Source organism: Nanorana parkeri, unplaced genomic scaffold, assembly GCF_000935625.1.
Source record: "Nanorana parkeri isolate BGI_ZX_2015 unplaced genomic scaffold, ASM93562v1 scaffold1273, whole genome shotgun sequence".
NCBI lineage: Eukaryota > Metazoa > Chordata > Amphibia > Anura > Dicroglossidae > Nanorana > Nanorana parkeri.
The window spans coordinates 258,619-281,661 of NW_017307541.1; the positions used below are offsets into that span (position 1 = coordinate 258,619).

General features: G+C 45.5%; 1 protein-coding gene across 1 annotated transcript in view; it reads left to right on the forward strand.

The window, feature by feature from the left end:
• LOC108797422 (AT-rich interactive domain-containing protein 4B-like) overlaps positions 1-23,043 on the forward strand; it is a 239,620-nt gene that overhangs the window by 178,548 nt on the left and 38,029 nt on the right. Inside the window, exons 11-13 of the mRNA XM_018569011.1 lie at positions 1,447-1,519; positions 14,346-14,440; positions 22,065-22,162. Of these exons, the coding sequence (XP_018424513.1) occupies positions 1,447-1,519; positions 14,346-14,440; positions 22,065-22,162 (266 nt within the window). The remainder of the gene's footprint in view (positions 1-1,446; positions 1,520-14,345; positions 14,441-22,064; positions 22,163-23,043) is intronic.

The following is a 23,043-nucleotide window of genomic DNA, read 5'->3' on the forward strand; positions in this document are numbered from 1 at the left end:
GGCGGCGCACACCCGCAGCTCCTGCAAGCGATCGGGCGTCTACATGCTTACCGTTTTCCCTCTCGTGTGCGCGCTGAGTGCCGCACACGAGAAGGGGGAGGGGCAGGACGTCTCAAGACACCCTCCCGCGCCTAGCAGACGTCCGTCCGGCCGTTCACAAACGGCCATGGACGGAAGGTAGTTAATTATACTGCAGTTTTACTTCATTATACTGCAGTTATACTACAGTTATTTTTTGTAAGGGAAGTCTCCACGCTCAAGGATCCCCAGATAACTGTGCTTTGCTACAAATACATTTTTAACCATATTATATCAATTATTCGGCCCAATCTAGAATAATAAGCTGTAAAGTGACATAAAGCACTTAACTTAAATGATGTTTCTTAATCCCATCTTCTTCTTTCCTGTCGTTTTCATCTGTCCCTCCAGCGCTGTCTCCGATCCAGCACTGACTCCTCTGTGCTTGCTGGCACTTCCTGTCCCACGGTGCCTGCATGCGGGTGCACGCCGCCCATATACTTAACTTGTGTCTCTCCTAGTCGTCCCGACCGAAAATCTGAACTGCACATGCGCCCGCCCCAAGATGCTTTGCGGCCACCCGAGAATTTTCAGATTTTCGGACGGGAGCACGCGGTGAACACAGGGGTAAGTTTAACCTCTTGCCGTCCGCCCGTAGTAGAAAAACGGACGGACGGCACTGCTGCAATGCTTTTGCATATATCTACTGCTTGCTATTGTAATATATTTATAGTTTATTTGTACTTTAATAGGGGAATATAACAATGTAATATAAATATGTAACATTTCTGGCTAGAGTTAGATATATCCTAAAATGCAAATACATTGTATGCTTCAGTGGGCTATAAACATAATCCAGGGTTGTACAACTTCACCCATGCTTATCCATTTTTTACCATACTGGTACACAGACTTGATTTTAGTATGTGGCTCAAAAAGTACTGAAGACTGAAGTTGGTCAGCATAATAACAAGGCACTAGCATTCAGGAGGTCAGAACAGACAGTCTGCATATTTCTCTCACAACAGATATACTTTTGAAGCATCTGTAAACCTTGAGGCTGCTACATTTAAAAATCTTCCTCAAGTCTTTATACTTTTTTTTTTCTTAGCTTTATTAGCAGTAACATGGCCACCATCTACCCCCTTTTATATATGAGCAGCAAGGGTGGGGGGAGGAGAGTAGTAATGCTTTGCTGTGTTGACAGCTATACTCCCTACATGAGCTGATGGCAATTAACAGCTGCAGGAGCCTTGAAGCATGACTGCTAGTAATCATTGAAGCTATCTAAAGTAGTCTATATTACAAATTATTATTAAATTCTACTGATGGAATTGTAGTCTTCAGGAGGATTATTTAAAAATGGTTAATTCCAAAGTGTTCTCTAGTCTAATATTTAAAAAAATACGTTGCTATTTTTTATTGTAGGAGGAAGTAGAACCATTTCCCGATGAAGGTGAAAACGTTTTACAACAACTCTATAAGTTTATGGAGGACAGAGGTGAGAATCAAATATTTCATATATTGTATTTCTGTTTGAAAATGCCACAGGTGTACTTATGGTAAAAAATAAATAACTAAATAGCCATTAAAACAGAAGATTACACTTTCTTACCAACCCCACTTTAACAGTTTGTTTTGGAGATCACATTTACAGTTCTATTCAATAAAACAGCACAAGGAAAACTTGCAAAATGCAGTAGCCAAACCAGGTACAATCTATGTTGTACTAGTGTGGCTTCAGTAAAATTAAATCAGTTTGGAAGCTATAGTTCCACATGCTTTGCCCCTGCTGCTTATTGCTGCTTTTATTGTTTGTTTGATGAATACATCTATAAAAGGGTTACCTGTGAATCTTGGGGGTTTACAGAGCCCACAGGCTTACTAGGGGCCTTCAACAGATGAGAAATGCAAGGTCTTTTTTTTTTTATTATTCATTTTTTAAATTAATTTTGTGGTTGTACAAATATAACAAACCATTAAAACAGTAGAACTAATACAACACAATTCACATTAAAGGAGAACTTTGGGGTTAAGGCTTTTCCACATAGTTCTCCTTAGGGTAACGGGAGGACACAAACTAGCGTCCTAACGTCACCCTAAGCTCAGTATACCGCGAGCTACAGCTCACAGTATACTGAGACGCCACAGTATACCGCGAGCTACTGCTCACGGTATACTGAGACGCTGAAGCGGATCCCGACAATTATGTCTGGATCTGCCCAGCTGCGTGAGTGACAGAGGCAGAGCCAGCTATCTAGAGGCAGAGCCAGCTGTACCCGCCCCGTCCGTTCCGCCAGTCAGCGCTGGCGGAGCGGGGAATCCAGCTCCTCCCCTGTCACGGCAGAGGGCTGTGACAGGATCGGGAGGTGAGCAAACGCCGGTATGTGTTCGCTCACTTCCCGATCTACTGAACCGACCTGTGACAGTCTCATTGTCACAGGTCGGCTAGAACTATGAGGTGAGTAAAAAGCAATCACCTGATAGTTCTCCTTTAAGACGTGCACTATACCACAAGTGAATCTCTGACCATACAGTCAAATGGGAATACCAGTGACAGAGGAGACTACATCCACTACATCTTTCCAAAAGCACCACAACTCAGGATTGGCCCAGACAATGTGGAGAAGGCCGGCAGGAGCATGCGGACACCACCAGTATTTAGAGGATCTGGAAGGACACATGACAGCGAGTCTAGCAGGCGGGAAATAAACACCATGAACAAGTTTGTATGTAATCAATCAATCTCGGGTATAGATTAGCATGGTTAACCAGTTGACATCCGCGGTGTTAAACCCCCTTCCCATCCAGGCCATTTTTCAGTATTCAGCGCTGCGGTAGGTTCGCCACACATCCTCCCAGTCCTCTGAGTTTAGACCAGGACAATCCTTCATCCAAATCAGGAAAGATAGAGAAGGCTTGTCACACTCCTTACCGGATATCCTCGTTATCAAGAATGACTGCACATGATGCCGCTTGTTGCAAATCATGTGAGAAATGTCACCAGCACACCAAAATCCTTTAAGGATCATCAATCGTTAATTTATTAAGAACCTATGTCAAATACCCAAGTGCTTTTGGGCCACACAGGGTCCCTTTATCAGGCATAGCAATGACATAATTGGAAACAACAATGTGATTTCAAATAGACATACAGCAGAAGAAACGCTCTTAAACTCCACTGACGTCCCTATGACATCACAAACCCATCAAAACAGCTGTGAACATGCCTAAAATACATGACAAAGCAGACTTCAATATCTAAAACTAATCCAGTGTCAGTATAGGTTACTAGTGAAATCCATGGTATGTGAGATTGCAGAAATGTTACCTTGTGAGATCGTACAGGTATGAGGTCTGAAACGTTTCTATAATTGGTATCACGTTGTGCTGCCAGATGTCGGGTTGCCATGGTGACTAAACGCCGCTGTTTGGCCCAATCAGATGTGTAGACAAGCAGAGGAGCCGCCCACTGGGGCATGTGCAGCGTGGGATGTGTATTGTGCTGTCCAACAGCAGCTGTCAGCTGCGGAGTCAGAGTTGCCACTGAGCATGCACATAACGTGGTCCATCAGTCACACCGAATGGAACGCATGGCCATGTTGTGCTCGGAGAGCCGAACTCGGTGGATGATTCCCTAGGCAACCATCAACAATCTGGATCACACACACCCATTGGCTGAGGTGGCGATCCTTACAGAAACAGCACAAATGTCATTACACAATGTGTTGTATGGATGTGAGGCATAGAATAACACGTTTGTTTTGCTAATTCCAAATAGAACGCTATATTAATGGTGCAAGGCATATACAGGCACATGAGAACAGATAAAGCAATTGTCGATATTGTACCATAGCAATGGTAATGAATCAATCTGCTGAGATTACAGAAATCAGACTAAAGTAACATAGTGGGTTGACACAGGATGGTTATACATGTGTAACGGCAACCGCCGTCACCGCTCACCTGGGAATCGGGCGAGGAGCTACCCACCTCTCTAGATGATCTGATCCAGCAATCTGTCTCCATCGACCGACGCCTCCGCGAAAGACGACTTGAACGGTCCTACTCTTACACCTCCCCTCATCCTCGTAGGTCTCGTTCACCATCTAAAGATGAGTCCATGGAAATAGGGGCGGTGCGTGGGCCATTGACCCAGGCAGAAAAGGACAGAAGAAGAGCCCGCAATCTTTGCCTGTATTGCTCCTCTCCTGACCATATCGTATCCACTTGCCCCCTCCTTAAGAAGAAGTCGGAAGGTAATATATCACACATATGTAAGGTGAACCAGTCTGAACCCTATTCTAATAGGTATATTCTTGTTCCTCTCACCCTACAGTGGGACCACGAGAGGATCACCGTTGATGCCATGGTGGATACGGGGGCTTGTGGCAATTTCATTGATCTGCAAATTGTAACCGCCAATAAAATTCCACGTGTGTTAAAGCTTACCCCCTTGTCTGTCACTTTCATTGATGGTTCTACCTCCTCTTCAGGGCCTGTGACCACCCAAACGCAACCTCTGATGGTTACCTGTGGAGAGGGGCATACAGAATACCATGTATTTGATGTTATCCCTTCTCCCTTGTTCCCTGTCGTACTTGGCCTTCCGTGGTTAACCTTACACCAACCAGCCATAGAATGGACCCAGGGGAAACTACGCCTAGACTCCCAGTATTGCAAGGAGACCTGTTACCCTATCTGTCCCATCTTCATAACAGGCCCAGTGTCGCCAGTGCTTCCGTCACACCTCCATGACTTCGCTGATGTTTTCAGCAAACGAGGGGGCTGATACTCTGCCACCCCATCGACCCTATGACTGTCCTATAGAGCTGATCCCTGGCAGTCCCATTCCTACTGGTAGGATCTACCCTTTGTCACAGCCAGAACTAGCCCACCTTAAAAGTTACCTCGAACCTTTTACTTCTGTTTATTTTGGCTGTGATGCTTGAACCCTAACTCCCCGTTAAGATTGGGAGTGAAACCAGGGTTCCGTCTGATTGGCCTCCGCAGTTGTGATCCACAAAACCCCAACCTCACACCAGGTGTTACAACATGTAAATAACAGGGACGGATAGCAATGGTGCTACAACCAGCAGTGGCAGTACCAGGTAGGGTTGCCACCTGTCCAGGTTTCACCCGGACAGTTCGGGTTTTGAATGCTGTGTCCGGGTTTCATGGCACCAGGAAACCTGTTTATAATAACCTGTTTATTAACGACATTGGGGACGGAGTAAACAGCGATAAAGACCTAGTGTGTTTTTTTGAGCCCAAAAAAATATAAGACAGTGTCTTATTTTCGGGGAAACACGGTATGTAACTAAGATGTCAAGCAGACAGGGGCAACCAAAATTAAGATAGGGGCTACTGGCCCCCCACTGAAAATAGTCTCAACTGTGTTATTTACATATGGGTGGTGCCCATGACATATGAATAAGCCACGACTCATTCTCCCAAAAGACTATGTCCGTGTGATGCGATAGTGTTCGGGTTTCGCTTGAAGAAAAGGTGGCAACCCTAGTACCAGGGCAACAACAGTAAAATTAACATAATTGTACTACAGACTACTCCTATGTATATGAGAAAGTTTTTCCATCAAAAAAATGTTTTGGTAGAACGAAGTACATTGCCATGTGGTCAAATGAAGTGGCAGGCCACCGTATGTTTAAACCAATCAAGATGGTATATAACGGGGGAAAACATTTTGAATGTATGTGGCTAAGAACCAAGGGAAAAGGATAATGTGACCCACCAGAAAATATTGATAAAAATTAGAGCCCCCAGTCTAGCTGAAGGACCATTAGACATATTTTATGTGCCCCTCCATTCCAAAGAAATTCTGAAATCAATTTGTCCATTCAATCCTACCAATAAGCAATAGAGACAAGTTGTGCCATGCTGAGCGTCTATTTTAAAAAGAGGACTACAATCGTACACATTTAGCAGTATAAAATCTAGAACCGAATTAGTAATATGTAGACCAAGATACTTGAAGCGGAGCAGCAGGCAACCCAGAGAGGGGGCCCGGGTGTACCAAGGGAAGAAACTGCGACTTACCCCAGTTCACTGACAGTGCAGAATAACTGGATAAAGTATTCAGAATATTAAGGGACTCAGTAAGGAAAGGGCCTGTATCAGTGAGAAACAAAATGAAATCATCGGCATACAAGGCTGTTTTCTCCTCTAGGTTTGCAATATGAAGGCATTTCATCAGGGGAGACCTGCGGAGGGCTAGCACCACCCATTAAATCACTAGGGCAAACAGTCATGGTGATAAGGGGCAACCCTGACGGGTGCCCCTGCAGACCTGAAAAACCGGGGAGAGGGCAGAGCTTATTTTGATGGCTGCTTTTGGATGAAGGTATAAGACAATAGGCCATTTACAAAAGGCAGGTTCATACTTCATGTGACATAAAACCCCCAGTGCATGGTACCCCCAGTGCATGGAATCAAAGGTCTTTGCCAGGTCCAATGATATCAGCACTCGGGCTCCTGGGTTGTCATGGATAATTTGTGTGTGGGGTATAGTTTCTTCTAAGATTAATATTTGTGGGCTTATGTGGGATAAGACCTGTCTGATCACCAACCACCAAGTGACACCAACTTAGTCAAAACATTAAATAGCCTAGTCGCAAGCATCTTAGTATTTTGCTATCCATATTAAGCAAGGAGTTAGGCCTATAGGAGGCACATCGCAGGGGGTCTTTATTAGGTTTGCCAATTAACACAACATGTGCTTCATACAAGGACAGAGGTAAGGCATCAAAATAAAAAAATCAGAGTACAGGGCGAGAAGCTTTGGAGCCAATTTTTGAGCATACTTTATACACCATTCAACTGATAACCCGTCAGGCCCAGGAGATTTATTTATTTTTTTTTGTATAAAAAATGTCAATTGTATACATATTAAATAAAATAAGAAATAAAAAACATCACCTTTCAACATCTTGTGGAGTCAATGCCAAGAAGAATCGCCGCAGTATTGAAGGCAAAAGGTGGCCCAACGAAGTACTGATGGGGTGGTCATAATAATCGGACCACTCAGTGTATATATATATACAGTATCTCACAGAAGTGAGTACACCCCTCACATTTTTGTAAATATTTTATTATATCATTTCATGTGACGACACAGAAGAAATGACACTTTTCTACAATGTAAAGTAGTATACAGCTTGTATATCAGTGTACATTTGCGGTCTCCTCAAAATAACTCAACACACAGCCATTAATGTCTGAACCGCTGGTAACAAAAGTGTGTACACCCCTAAGTGAAAATGTCCAAATTGGGCCCAAAGTGTCAATATTTTGTGTGGCCACCATTATTTTCCAGCACTTCCTTAACCCTCTTGGGCATGGAGTTCACCAGAGCTTCACAGGTTGCCACTGGAGTCCTCTTCCACTCCTCCATGACGACATCACGGAGCTGGTGGATGTTAGAGACCTTGCACTCCTCCACTTTCAGTTTGAGGATGCCCCACAGATGCTCAATAGGGTTTAGGTCTGGAGAGATGCTTGGCCAGTCCATCACCTTTACCCTCAGCTTCTTTAGCAAGGCAGTGGTCGTCTTGGAGGTGTGTTTGGGGTCGTTAACATGTTGAAATACTGCCCTGTGGTTCAGTCTCCGAAGGGAGGGGATCATGTTCTGCTTCAGTATGTCACGGTACATGTTGGCATTCATGGTTTCCTCAATGAACTGTAACTCCCTAGTGCCGGCAGCACTCATGCAGCCCCAGACCATGACACTCCCACCACCATGCTTGACTGTAGGCAAGACACACTTGTCTTTGTACTCCTCACCTGGTTGTCGCCACACATGCTTGACACCATCTGAACCACATAAGTTTATCTTGGTCTCATCAGACCACAGGACATGGTTCCAGTAATCCATGTGCTTAGTCTGCTTGTCTTCAGCAAACTGTTTGCGGGCTTTATGTCTTGTCCCTGACAGGCTGACCCCCCCCCCCTTCCCTTCAACCTCTGCAGCAATGCTGGCAGCACTCATACGTCTATTTCCCAAAGACAACCTCTGGATGATGACGTGCACTCAACTTCTTTGGTTGACCATGGCGAGGCCTGGTCTGAGTGGAACCTGTCCTGTTAAACCGCTGTATGGTCTTGGCCACCGTGCTGCAGCTCAGTTTCAGGTCTTGGCAATCTTCTTATAGCCTAGGCCATCTTTATGTAGAGCTACAATTCTTTTTTTCAGATCCTCAGAGAGTTCTTTGCCATGAGGTGCCATGTAGAACTTCCAGTGACCAGTATGAGAGAGTGAGAGCGATAACACCAAATTTAACACACCTGCTCCTCTGAGACCTTGTAACACTAACAAGTCACATGACACCAGGGAGGGAAAATGGCTAATTGGGCCCAAGTTGGACATTTTCACTTAGGGGTGTACTCACTTTTGTTGCCAGCGGTTTAGACATTAATGGCTGTGTTGAGTTTTTTTGAGGGGACAACAAATATACACTGATATACAAGCTGTGCACTCACTACTTTACATTGTAGCAAAGTGTCATTACCTCTGTGTCGTCACATGAAATTATATAATAAAATATTTACAAAAATGTGAGGAGTGTACTCCTGTGAGATACTGTATGTATCTATATCAATCTAGATAGATAGATCTATATAGATATATATCAAGGAAGTCCAACATAAATAGCTTGCTGCAGCATATAACGGATATGGGCTCACCAATGCTCACAGTGTCCCAGTCCTGTAACACTTTAAACGTTTCTCTTGCAGCACGGCTGCTCCGGCCTCAATCCTCCAGGCCACTGCCTGTTACCCCCAGACAACTCCCAGTAAAGTGCAAACCCGCACAATAGGCTGCACAAACCTGCAGCTCCCTGCTGCCCTGGCCTCCACTGACTCCTAGGTGGAGTTCTCCTGACTCACCGGTGGGGCCCTGAACACATTCCAGCACACTCTTCATGAGGGTTGTACACAGGTGCACAATCAGGTGCTGGTCACTACCAAAGCATGGACCCGGGAATGGAGATTTCGTCCCACCCAGAGCTCTAAGAAATCTCCAAGCATCCTGGGAGTGGCAGTCCACAAGAGCTCTATTAGCAATCCCCAGTGTCAGCTCTGCACTGCAATCCCCACAAATCTCTGCTTCAGATCACACACAGGGCCAAGTCAACTCCTTACAGTTAGGAACAAGAATCGCTGTGATAGCACGTATATTATATAGGGGCTACATACACATATGAGAATATATTTATATTCGAGGAAACAAAATGTGAGAATATATATATTTTTTTAAATTCATATTAGTGGTCCGCGGGATTTAACATTTTTTATTTAGTGGTCCATGAGGTCCAAAAGGTTTGCGGCCGCTACTCCAGGTAGATATGAGAAGTCCACAACATAAGAGAGTAGGTCACCATTAGTGAAGGCCAAGTCAATGCGTGAGGAAGAACCGGAGGCTTGAAAAAGGATTTGGTCAACAGATTCTTCCATCGCCAAAGTTCAGTAATGCTGCCAACTTCCGCCCAGTCCCTGTACACATTAATTAATGGTAAGACCTGCGCATGGAGGTATGCGCACCGCCACGTATATACCTTCATGATCTGATTACACATGTTTAACTGTACAAGGAAAATGTCTGTGTAAAAGGATAGAAACTCCCATAGCATAGGAGGAGTACATAGCACTCTGGATACATTACCTTAGCAATGATAATATTTTATTTCCCAGTAAATGGGTCTCCTGGAGAAAAATAACCTGAGGGTTATAAAAGCGAATAAAACATAAAACCAAGGTTGTTTTAAATTTGGAATTTAAATCCTTAACATTCCAGGAGATAAGTAAGGTTAGCTGACATTTAAGGTTAATATACTGTATATGTAAAGGCCAACAGAATACTGGACATATTGTGAATATACAGAGAGCCATTCAGGTAAGGGTCAAGGTGCAAGAGGAACAATCCCCAAGTAAAGGGTATACAAACATAGACACACACAAACATACCCAGCGAAAAACCTGCCACTCTGGAAAATCAAAACTACAAACTCAGTAGCTTAGAATCCCAGAACAATAAAACACTTCAGGAGTATAACAAAATACTCTATGGGGGTGAGGCAGCTCACACCCAGTAATGAGAGTAGCACATAAATGGTAAACAGATTATAATGTACCTTCTGCAGCTCCCTACAAGGGTAAGCTGCGCCCCCAGCAATTTAAAGTAAACACCCAGCCTAGCCAAGAGTGGGTAAATCAAGCAACATCCCCAATAGCAGGCCAAGTATACAAATACACAGAGGTAAACCAACAAGGAGATCCAAGTCCCCTACCACCTCCCCCCTCAAAGGCCACACAGGTGCCGTAATAGCAGGACAGAGAAGGTAGCAAATAGAACATGTATGTATGTTTATGTATAAATTCACAGGTTAAACTCAGACAACGCAGAGCCTAATAAAACAAACCAAAATAAGTAAACGGAGAGAGTCCAACCAGTCAGAGGCTGCAGACGATGTGTCAAAGAATTTTGTGGATCCTTCAAATTGCACTCTCAATTTACTCGGTTAAAGCATGCTATATTTCAAGCCTTTATGTCTGAGGTGGCGACAAACATCAATAAAGGAGTGCCTTCTCTTCTGCAATTCCAAAGAGAAATCAGAGAAAGGGAGGATAGTGGCATTTCCATAATATAGGGCTTCCTGCTTCCCTCTAGCCATTGCAAGGATCAGATCCCTATCACTGTAATTAAGGAAGGGGACCAGGAAGGGACAAGGCACAGCTTCTGGGGATGTAGGCAGAGGAAACTGATTGCAGATTCAGGAGCTGTTTGAAGAATAGTTACGCAAAATTAGCTGTATCAGAGCCCTCCAGACCCTCAGGTAATCCCACCACATGAACCTTGTTCCGCCAAAGTCTGTTTTCGGCATCCTCCGACCACATGGTAAAAATTTTAACCGTGTGTTGTAGAATGCACATTAGTGCCTGCATTCCGGTCCAGTGCAATCTGCAAAAATAGTGCTTGCAGCATTGTTGTGGATCGCACTGGACTGGAACGCAAGCACTAATGTGCCCTGGTTCTGGGTGCAGACGATCGCACTGTGGGCGAGGGGCCTGCCTGCGGTGCCATTGACTTCAATGCACCGCCACGCCCCATCCTGCCCCTGAATGCAGGTGTTTATTTGTTGGTAGATTGAGCTTGTCATTTGAAAAGTATATGCAGACGAAAAACTGTGGGCGCCCCTGCTCTATGGCTTTTAGGATAGCGTCTGTGGCTTTAGTGGAGTGTTGTACCTGCAAGTCTGAGGTGTGCAGCGGATCCGGAGAGCTAGGCTCAGCATCCATGGCTCCCTACTCAGAGGTCTGTGTGGCTGCGGAGGTGAGAGAGGCAGAGCATGCAGCCAAGATGGCGTTGGTGCATGTGGCGGGATCAGTGCAGAGTCTCCTGATGCCCGGCCGGGTATGCTTAGAGCGTCATTTAGAAGGCATCGGTCAGGTAGTTAGCGGTGCTTGGGACCTGCGGCCGCGCTGGGTGAGGGAGGAGGTCGAATAGACATGCTAAGGAGCAGGATAGATAAAATATACTTTTTTGGCTAGAAAACAGCTTCTGACACCCAAACCATTATATACAGTTGTGTGAAAAAGTGTTGGCCCCCTTCCTGATTTTTCATTGTTTTGCATGTTTGTCACACTTTAATGTTTCAGATCATCAAACAAATTTAAATATTAGTCAAAGATAACACAAGTAAACACTACATGTAGTTTTTAAAGGAAGGTTTTTATTATTAAGGGAAAACAAAGTCCAAACCCACATGGCCCTGTGTGAAAAAGTGTTTGCCCCTCCCCCCCTCTGTTAAAACATAACTTAACCCCTTCATGACTGAGGCCTTTTTTTTTTTCATTTTTTGCACCCATGTTATATTCCACATTTTAGGCCTGAAAATGACTTAAAACCCCCCAACATTATATATTTTCTGAATGCCAAGACCCTATAGAATAAAATGGTGGTAGTTGCAAATTTTTATGTTGCGCAATATTAGCGCAACTCCTTATTAAACCCCAATATTTAGTGAAAAATGTAATTAAATGCCCCAAAACACAACAAAATACCCATTTTTTTAATGAAATATAAAAGATGAGGTTACAACGAGTAAAACGATACCCAACATGCCCAGGTTACAAATTGCGTGCATCCGTAAAACGGCGAAAAACCCCAGTACCCCAAAAAGTCCATAGACGCTTTAAAAGCCCCCACAGGTCATCAATTTAGAGATACCCCAAAATACTGGCCCTAGAATTATTGCTCTCACTCCGGCGTGCGCGGCGATACCCAACATGTGTAGCGCGTTCGTCGTTTTCATACGTAGGCGCACCCGACGCGTGTTTACGAGGCGACGCACATGCTCACGGGGCCGGGGGACTGTAAACATTTTTTTTATTATTATTAGATTTATTTTATCTTAATTTAAAAACCTTTTTTTTTTTTTTACTTTTCTTTGACTGCTATTACATAGGGGGGCTTACAAGCCTGGCTCTGCCTTCAGATAGGCAGAGCCAGCTGTCACTCACGCAGCTGGGCGGATCCAGACATAATTGTCGGGATCCGTTTCAGCTGCGGCGTCTCTGTATACCGCGAGCTGTAGCTCACGGTATACTGAGCTTAGGGTGACAGGAGGACGCTAGTTTGTGTCCACCCGCTACCCTTAGGAGAACTAAAAAGCCCTAACCCCATAGTTCTCCTTTAACTCTGTTTTATCACACCTGAGTTCAATTTCTCTAGCCACACCCAGGCCTGATTACTGTCACACCTGTTTGCAATCAAGAAATCACTTAAATAAGACTTGACTGACAGTGAAGTAGACCAAAAGATCCTCAAAAGCTACACATCATACCGAGATCCAAAGAAATCCAGGAACAAATGAGAAAGAAAGTAATTGAGATCTATCAGTCTGGAAAAGGTTATAAAACCATTTCTAAAGCTTTGGGACTCCAGTGAACCACAGTGAGAGCCATTATCCACAAATGGCGAAATCATGGAACAGTGGTGAACCTTCCCAGGAGTGGGCGGCCAACCAAAGTTACCCCAAGAGCGCAGCGGCGACTCATCCAAGTGGTCACAAAAGTCCCAAAACAACATCCAAAGAACTGCAGGCCTCACTTGCCTCAGGTCAGTGTTCATGACTCCACCATAAGAAAGAGAATGGGCAAAAATGGCCTGCATGGCAGAGTTCCACGACAAAAACCGCTGCTGAGCAAAAAGAACATAAAAGCTTGTCTCCGTTATGCCATAAAACATCTTGATGATCCCCAAGACTTTTTGGAAAATACTATGTGGACTGACGAGACTCAAGTTGAACTTTTTGGAAGGTATGTGTCCCATTACATCTGGCGTAAGAGTAACACCACATTTCAGAAAAAGAACATCATACCAACAGTAAAATATGGTGGTGGTAGGGTGATGGTCTGGGGCTGTTTTGCTGCTTCAGGACCTGGAAGACTTGCTGTGATAACTGGAACCATGAATTCTGCTGTCCTGAAGGATAATGTGCGGCCATCTGTTTGTGACCTCAAGCTGAAGCGAACCTGGGTTCTGCAGCAGGACAATGATCCAAAACCCACCAGCAAGTCCACCTCTGAATGGCTGAAGAAAAAAAAAGACTTTGGAGTGGGCTAGCCAAAGTCCTGACCTGAATCCTATGTTCATGCTGTGGCATGACCTTAAAAAGGCGGTTCATGCTCGAAAACCTTCCATTGTGGCTGAACTACAACAATTCTGCAAAGATGAGTGGACCAAAATTCCTGCACAGTGCTGCAACAGACTCATTGAAAGTTATTGCAAACTCTTGATTGCAGTTCCTGCTGCTAAGGGTGACCCAACCAGTTATTAGGTTTAGGGGCAAACACTTTTTCACACAGGGCCATGTGGGTTTGGATTTTGTTTTCCATTAATAATGACAACCTTCCTTTTGAAAACTGCATGTTGTGGGGACTAAGCTAGGGAATAGACCTGGTCATTTTTTGTTGCAAGTTCAAAGGCTTATTGCAAGTGAATAAACAATTATTATGCAAAGGAGAAATGCTGCATGCAAATTATAGTGTTTGCTAGTAGTAGGGGTGCATGCAGGCCAGAAGTTTCTGCATTCTTCTATGCAATAATTAACCTTTTACAGGCAATGTATGATATGTGCTACTAGTAAACAATATATGTATAGTGTTTTTGCCTATTTTTTTATTTACAGGTACATAGCTTCTCAATTTTGATGAATGAATGTTCACTGCAACTGAAAACATTTATTATTTACTCTATTGTCTACCTATGACCCCATTATTCCTAATGTTTCCTTTTTCATATTTTTTAGGAACACCTATCAACAAAAGACCTGTACTGGGATACAGAAATTTAAACCTTTTCAAATTGTTTCGTCTTGTACATAAACTTGGAGGGTTTAATAATGTAAGTGACGTAGTTTCACTGGTAGCAGGGGACTTGGTTGTTCTATCTGCCTGCTTTGGGAAATCCTAGGGAAAAGCAATTTGATGATAGAATGAAAGTACAAATCAAGAGTGCAACATGATGTGATATGAGGACATGATGATGACCATGCTGTCATTCACTCTGAGTACATGAATGGGCATTGGTTAACAAGCATCAACTGCCTATTCATTTAATTAAATAAAAATAATAGGTAAAATTTAAAAATAAATGTATGCCTTTTCTTTTTTGGATATAGAGTCCAAATACCAACTTGAGAAATGTAAAGACAGTAATAAGCATGTTGCTATTTTTATGTTGCTGTTATTTTAAAAAACATCAATTAAATAAACCAGAACCATATAAGAAAAAGGACATGTATATAAACAGAGTTTGGCGAACACATGAACTGTCAGGGCGTTTGACGGGCTGTTCGCCGGCCGAGTGCCCCGCAAGGCACTGTGGCTTGTAAGCCCTGATTGACTAATGCCTTGCACCTGACCGCAGGTCAGGTGCAAGACTTTGCCCAATCAGGGCACAGAGAACTTTGAGAGCCATGATTGGGCAAAGTAATGATGACTTTGCCCAATCAAGGCTCACCTGTTACAACTGTAAACAGTTGGGCAGAGCTAGCTGTCACTGCTAGCTCCGCCCAATTGTTTATATGTTGCCGACATGTGTTAAAAAAAGCTATGTCGCAGCGGATGGGACGGCGGTCGTCAGGTTTTTAAAAAAATATTTCTATTTCGTTTTTATTGTTTTATTTAGTCGAGTCCTCATCGTCGTGGACAATGCTGGATTACGTCAGTGGATCCATTTTTTTTTTTTAAATAAAAGACTTGTCAAAAACATGTCTTTTTTTTTCTTCAAATAAAGGATTTTTTCAAAAGTTTATTTTTTAAAACACTTATTTAACCTTTATTAAAGGGGTACCCTGATGTTAATAACCCCCTGCCCGCACCCCCACAACCAATGCCTCAGGGATTGTGGGGAAGAGGCCCTTGTCCCCATCGGCACAGGGACAAGGTGCTTTTCCAGGACGCTTTCTTTTTTTTTTAATGGGGTCCCTTCTAACATTCCTACCAGACCTAAAGGGTCTGGTATTGTTTGGAAGGGGGAACTGCACACTTTTTGTTTTCTTTTTAAATGTAATTTTTTTTCTTTACAAATGTCTGTTTTCTCTCCCGTTCATTGAAGGGCACAGGGCAACAGATCGTAGATCCTGAATGGTAGGGTATATCGCCACCTGCAAAAGTAGGACGCTAGGCACATAACAAAAAGACAAGATAGCCTAGGGGTGGCCCCTGCTGGTGGCCCAACCCCTCACTTGCTGACAAGTATCCGTTTTTTTGCCTAGCGTCATGAGTAAGGAGCTAAAAAAAATGTCTCCTCCATTTTTTCCCCGCTGTTTCTTCAAGCAAGTGTCACCAGGGCGACAAGCTGGATGTTTTTAGATCCTTGTAGTCTCTCCTGCGTGACCGCCGAGCGCATGCAGACTCTGCCATGGTAGGTCGGCTGCGACATTCGGTTCCTCTTGACGCCTGCGGGTTCGTCCCAGTGGAGTGCATATGACAGGAGGTCCTGGCCTACCTGTCACAGCACTCCGCGCAGGCTGGCAGCGCCACGACTATGGTCGGGGGCGTTGTGCCCACCGCTCCCTTGCTCGTCCTGGCTGCGGATCCTCGAAGGGCCTGGAGTCTGACCGTTTCCCGGCGGGGGGTATGTATGTGGTGGCGGTGACTGTCGAGGGGATCGTGACATCTTCAGGTGGTAAGATGCTGTGCTGGGCTGCGCTGTTTCTGTCACAGCTGCATCTCCTGGCTGCCTGCCCCCTTCCCTCCTACCTCGTGGTGTTCAGTATTGGGCCTGTATGTGGCTTGGGCTCCTGAGGGGCTAGGGGCTGTCGGGATGTTCTTCTGCAGCGTGTGCAGGCACTACCGCGGCTGACACAGTTTTTGTGGCCTCCAGGCGGCTCTACGGCCGCCATATTGGATGAGGGCAGGCGCCCTTCCTGGCTTGTGGCTGCTTAGGCTTCAGCCCCTGGATGGCGGGGGCTTCTGTGGGGCTTCTGATGGGGGTCTTGGGGAGCTCTGTGGCCTTTAAGGGACGGCCGCATCCGCGGCTGATGCCGCTCTTTCCACGGCCGCTACTCGAGGCCCCGGTCTACCAAGTCCTTTGGAGTCCCTAAGTGTTTCTCTGTTCGCTATCCCTTTGAGGAGGTCTTTGGTCTAAGTGGTCTTCTCTGCCAGTGGTGGACCCCACGGTCTCTCGCTTAAACAAGGTCACGTTCATCCCGGTGGAGGATTCTCCGTCCTTTAAGGATCCCACCGATAGGAAAGCTGAGGAGCTTTCGCGGACTCGGTGCTCAGTCTCACGGTTTTGTCCTTGGTCTCTCAGACTCTGACGGAATGGGCTAAAATTTTTGCACCAGGGTCTTGCGGAGGAGAATGTTTCTCCCGCTTATGTAAAGTTGGTGGACCAGTTGGTGCAAGGCCTTAGGTATGTCTGCTATTTGGCCTTGGATGCGGCGCCGTTGGTGTCCAAGGTGTCGGTGTCAGCTGTGACGCTTTGCCAGTTGCTTTGACTTAAGTGCTGGTCGGCGGATCAGGCTTCCAAGAAGGCTCTGATGGAATTACCTTTTACTGGGAACCGTCTGTTTGGTTCGACCTTGGATGAGATCATTAAGGATCTGACAGGTGGTAAGAGTACCTTTTCTTCCCCAGGAGCAGCGCAGGAAGCCTGGGCCCACCTTCTCCGCTCACAGGCGACTTTTTCGGCCCCCTCCGACAAGGGTGGGAAGTTTAACAAGCCCTCCCCTTCACAATCCTCCAAGCGTCCATGGTAGCCTAAGTCTGTCAAGCCCGCCGGCTAGCCCCAGTCCGCATGAAGGTCGCGCCCCGACTCTGGTTCCTAGGGTGGGGCCCATCCTGGACCTCAAACGCTTGAACACCTTTGTGCGGGTCCGTCGGTTCCGAATGGGGTCGATCAGGTCTGTGGTGGCCTGGCTTCGTCAGGGAGACCTGCTGGCATCCATCAACATCAAGGATGCCTACCTTCATGTACCCGTTTGCGACTATCATCAGCGATATCTTCGTTTCGCGGTGGGGGGGGAGCATTTTCAATTTGTGGCGCTGCCTTTCGTGCTGGCGTCTGCTCCGTGGGTATTCACCAAGGTGCTTGCCCCGACTCTGACGCTGTTGCGTTGTCGGGGGGGGGGGGGTTTCGATTGTGGGCTACCTGGACGATCTGCTTCCGCGGGCAGAGTCGCACTCCTCTCTGGTGACGGCTCTGGAGGTCACGGTGCGGTCCTTGGAGGAGTTCAGTTGGCTCCTGAACCTCCGGAAGTCTTGTCTTGTGCCTTCTCCACACCTGGAGTATCTAGGCCTGGTTCTGGACAATGTCGCAGCACGGGTGTTTCGCCCTCGGGACAAGCTCCTGAAACTTCGCTCCAAAGTACAGCTTCGCCGGTGGTTGTCCTTTCGCTTTTGCATTCAGGTCCTGGGTCTCATGGTGGCCTTTTGTGCAGCACCACACCAGGACCCTGCAGAGGAACATCCTGGTACAGTGGGACACGTCCCCCTATCCTTGGACAGGGAAATTCAGGTGTCTCGGGAGGCGAGAGCCTCCTTGCGGTGGTGGCTTCATTCTCCGGTCTTGTTGCGGGGGAAGTCCTTCCTTCCTGTGCACTGGACGGTGGTCACCACGGATGCCAGCCTTTGGGGCTGGGGTGGAGTCCTGGGGTCGTTGGTCGCCGGAGGAGTCCCAGCTGTCGATAAATGTGTTGGAACTTCGGGCAATTCACCTTTTCTCTCCTTCATTGGTCAACCCGGCTTCAGGATCTGGCGGTTCGGGTCCAGTCGGACAACGCCACCGCGGTGGCATACATCAACCACCAGGGCGGCACAAACAGCGTGGCCGCAGGTCGAGAGGTGTTCGGGATTCTCTCCTGGGCGGAAAATCGAGTCCTGGCTCTCTCGGCGGTCTACATCCCGGGAGTGGACAATTGGCAGGCCGATTACCTCAGTCGACAGTCGGTGGATCCGGGGGAGTGGTCTCTGCACCCGGAGGTTTTTCAGCAGCTCTGTCGTCGCTGGGGGACGCCGGAGGTGGATCTTCTGGCCTCTCGGTTCAACCGGAAGGTGGACAGGTTTGTGGCCCAGGCGGTGGATGCCCTGGTGGCTCCTTGGGGTCATTCCGGTCTGATATGTGCCTTTCCTCCACTGTATCTGTTGCCTCGACTTCTGCGATGTCACTGTCGTCCTCGTGGCCCCGGACTGGCCTCGGAGAGCGTGGTACGCAGACGTGGTTCAGCTAGTGGTGGACACCCTGTGATGGCTGCATCTGTGTCCGGATCTTCTGTCCCAGGTACCTGTGTTCCATCCTTCTTACAGTCGCTGGCTTTGACGGCGTGGCTGTTGAGAGCCAGGTCCTGAAGGACCAGGGGTTGTCCGATGCGGTCATTTCAACTATGCTCAGAGCGCGCAAAGCGATCTCTAGAAAGATTTACCATCGCACGTGGAGGGCCTATTTTGCCAGTGTGTGACTGGGGCCCTGTCCCCGCGTTTGTTCTCCATCAGCAGGATTATTGCGTTCTTGCATCGCGGTGTGGCGCAAGGGCTGGCGTTGAGCACGGTGAAGGGCCAAATTTCTGCCTTGGCTGTGCTTTTCCAGCGCCCTTTGACATCTAATCCTTTTGGTTCGCACTTTTGTTCAGGGGGTGACGCGCATTGCTCCTCCTGTCCGCTCGCCTTTGGCACCGTGGCATCTGGTGTTGCAGGAATCTCCGTTTGAACCTCTTCGGGAGATTCCGCTTATGTCTTTATCTCAAAGGGTGACCTTTTTGGTGGCCATCACTTCCGTTCGGCGGGTGTCGGAGTTGGCTGCCTTGTCCTGCAAGTCTCAGTTGCTGGTGTTGGATAGGGACAAGGCGGTTCTCCATCCTCGCCCGGCTTTCCTGCCTAACGTTGTGTCGGTATTCCATCTGAATGAGGACATTGTCTTACCTTCCCTGTGCCCGCAGCCGGTTCATAGGAAGGAACGTGCTCTCCACTGTTTGGATGTGGTTCGTGCTCTCCGTGTTTATTTGGAAACTACTGCTTGCTCGTGCTCATGCAGGGCCCTCGTAAGGGCCGTGCCGCGTTGGCAGCTACCATCTCTTGGTGGATTCGTAATTTTATTCTTCAGGTGTACGCCGTTAAGGGGTGTGAGCCTCCTTTCCCTGTCACTGCCCATTCTACTAGGGCTGTTGGGGCTTCCTGGGCCTTCCGTCATGGGGCCTCTGTTTCTCAGGTCTGTAAGGCCGCTGCGTGGTCTTCTGTTCACACCTTTAAGTTTTACAAGGTGGATGTTTTGGCATCGGTGGATGCTGGTTTGGGGTGCAAAGTGTTGCAGACGGCTCTTTGAGGGGAGGGGTCTTTTGGCTGTTTGGTTGTTGTTGCCCATCCCTCTGTGTGTACTGCTTGGTGACGTCCCTACCATTCAGGATCTACAATCTGTTGCCCTGTGTGCTTCAATGAACGGAGAGAAAAGGATTTTACGGTGAGTACAAAAATCCTATTTTGCTGTAGCAGGTTCTATACATTGTACAGATTTGCCACTTTACAGGCACTTTTAGGGGACTCCCGAGGCACGATATTTAAAGGAATTTTCCATTTTAATTGTTTCACTTTGAGCAATGTTAACATCACTGCTCCATTAAAAAACTGTATTTTTTCAAAGTGTTTTTTTCATTGATACATGTCCCCCTGGGCAGTACCCGAATCCCCATAACCTATTTATGGCCAATAACTTGCACATAAGCCTTCAAAATGGGGTCCATTGATTTTCAAAGTTCTACCCCCGTAGATTTGCATTGCGTTCGAATTCAAACTTTTTCCATGTTCGAATTCGAACCGAACTTGGGGGTGTTTGGCTCATCACTAATCATGAGCAATAATCATGATCATACATGTTGTGATGGAATATAAATATACTTGGTATACTTTATTGTTTTTTTAGACAAGTGATCAAAAAAACATATAAAGGGAAATAAGGCTGTGCGCATTTATATAGAAAAAATTTTGATGTATATTTACTGTTAATTTAAGATACATCAAACAGTAAAGTACACAGAATAATCCGCCAAATCACTTCAATGCACTCTCTATTTTTCATATCAAAGACTAACTGCACGCAATAACGAACAAAAACTCTTAGGACATAAACAATAGACACACAATAGATGCACGTTCCCGATGTAACCAGGCCTCAATCCTGCATCTGAACAGCATTTATAAACGCCAGCTGCCAGCTGGGAATTTCCGGCAAATGTTTTGGGGATTTGCAACACCTGGGGAGGACAGGGTGGCCTATGCACCACCTGTGTGCTACCACAAAATGTCCACAACTGGCTAAAGGGGAACATACATCAGTATGTTGGCTCTATTATAATGATGCCAGGATAGTCATTCAGCTAATTTGATTGTTGACTCCCCCGGTCAGGTTTTTAGTGAATCAAGTTTTTCATCCTAATATTACAACACAGATTTGTTTATTTCTTACAATTTTAAAATGCATGATGTAATGTTAATAATTTGTAAGCACTTAGGGTCATTTACACACTGTACAGGTATAAAAAGTTTATTGAGAAACAAAGAATGAACAGATCATCAGTGATCAGAGACAAAGTGACTGATTTGAGAGTTTTACTCTACTCTTCTATTTTACCCTAAAGCCAGTGCAAGGAGAAGGCCCTCTGGTTCGCAAGGCAAAGATGCCAAAACGTGCCCCTCCCCACCCTTTTGCAGTTGAAATTAATGGAGCCTGCCTATCTGCGCATACCATGGCCTGGCTGATGCAAGGTATAGAAAGAACAGCCGCTGTCCACCTGCCTTAAGGTTATCACCTTTTTGATTTAAGGAAAGGCAAATGGGGGTGGGAGGTGTTTTGACCAGTGTGACTTTGCAATCTTGACATAATCTGCATGTTAAAATGGAGACAGTTTTTTAATTAATATTATTATAACCAACAGGGTTATTCACAAGGCAGCTGAGTAATAACCGAGCCGAAGTGAAGTGAGGCGGACGCTGTTCGGCTATTCACTTCTGGCTTGTACAGGCTCTTGCTCAAGCAATGCCTTTTCCCCTCAGCATAGCACCTGAGGCAGGAGCATGTCTTGCCTTTACCTCATTCCTGCCCTACTAACAAGTCCAAAGACTTGCTGCATAAAAAACAAACGATAACTACTGTAGCTACTTTAAAATAGGGATTTCCTTTCAAATGGGTGTTAATTTAAAGTGGATTTCTTGGAAAGATGGAGATCCCTTATGACTGTAAGATTTAGTTTGTGTTCTGGAGTCCAACCAGGGAAATACAGTAGTCCCCCCATAAACAAGAATCCAGCACATGTATGTATAAAACCATTTTTATTTTGGCGCTATGAAGCTATAAATCACTTTGAAGCTCTGATAATCATGTTTTGTTTTGTGTTTATTTTTGTGCACATACATGTTCATTGCTGTTAAAGCTATGTAAACTGCTTTTTATATATCTTTGCTAAAATGGTATTGCCTTGCTCCTATTTTCTGCTAACATATTTTCATCTTCATATTTTAATGTGTTTAAAAAGATTGAAAGTGGGGCAGTCTGGAAACAGGTTTACCAGGATCTTGGCATTCCTGTATTAAATTCAGCCGCTGGGTATAATGTCAAATGTGCTTACAAGAAGTAAGTCTAATCCTTAATTTTTCTTTGTGTTTTGCATTAAATACAGAATATTATGGTTGCTTTTATGTCTGTGTTAAATATTTATTATGTGGCATGTTTATAAACCAGTGAATGTGACAACATTTGCTGCGGTTAAATCCTCCAGATACGTGTTTTTAAATGGCAGTGACTGTTTGGCAAAAGTTACATTCACTGCTTTATAAATATGGGAATATTGCAAAGTATTTGTCTATAATTTAAACTTTCATTTCACTAGGTAATGTGTATGTTGAAATGAGTTAAAGCGAAAAAAACTTTATACTCTGGGGAGAGTAGTGAATTTAGTCAAGGCAATTTGGCAGCAGCTTAAAACCTCACAAACTTTCTGTTTTAAAAAGTCAATATATACATTTAATACCAATAAAAATTATAATTAAATTAAAATATATTTTGTGTGGAGCTCATCCCCGAAGAAGCCGCTGGATGAACGGGTCTTCCTTAGCCTGTCTAAGGATTTTATCAACTTGGCTGCCCCAATAGCACTTACCGCCCTCTGTGATGACCTATACAAGTGAGATCCAGACTGTAGATATGATGCTGAAAAAACTTTATTGTAGAATTTCAAGTAGAGAGGGTCAGGGATAGGAACATCCAGGATAGTGTAGACTCTAAGTGTTGGAGCATAGTAATTGCTCCCTCCACAGACTAGTACCTTTAAGACAAATGTAGCAATCTGGGTTTAGAGCACCTAGCTAAGCTGTACTCCCTGTCTGCTGAAGTTACTCCTATTCTGTCATTTTCATCCACAGTATCAGTCACTGGACCCCCAGACTAAGGCCTCAGTGTGATCACATGGCTAGTCCCCTAGGCTTCAGGCCTAGCCAAATCAGACTGTCAGTAGC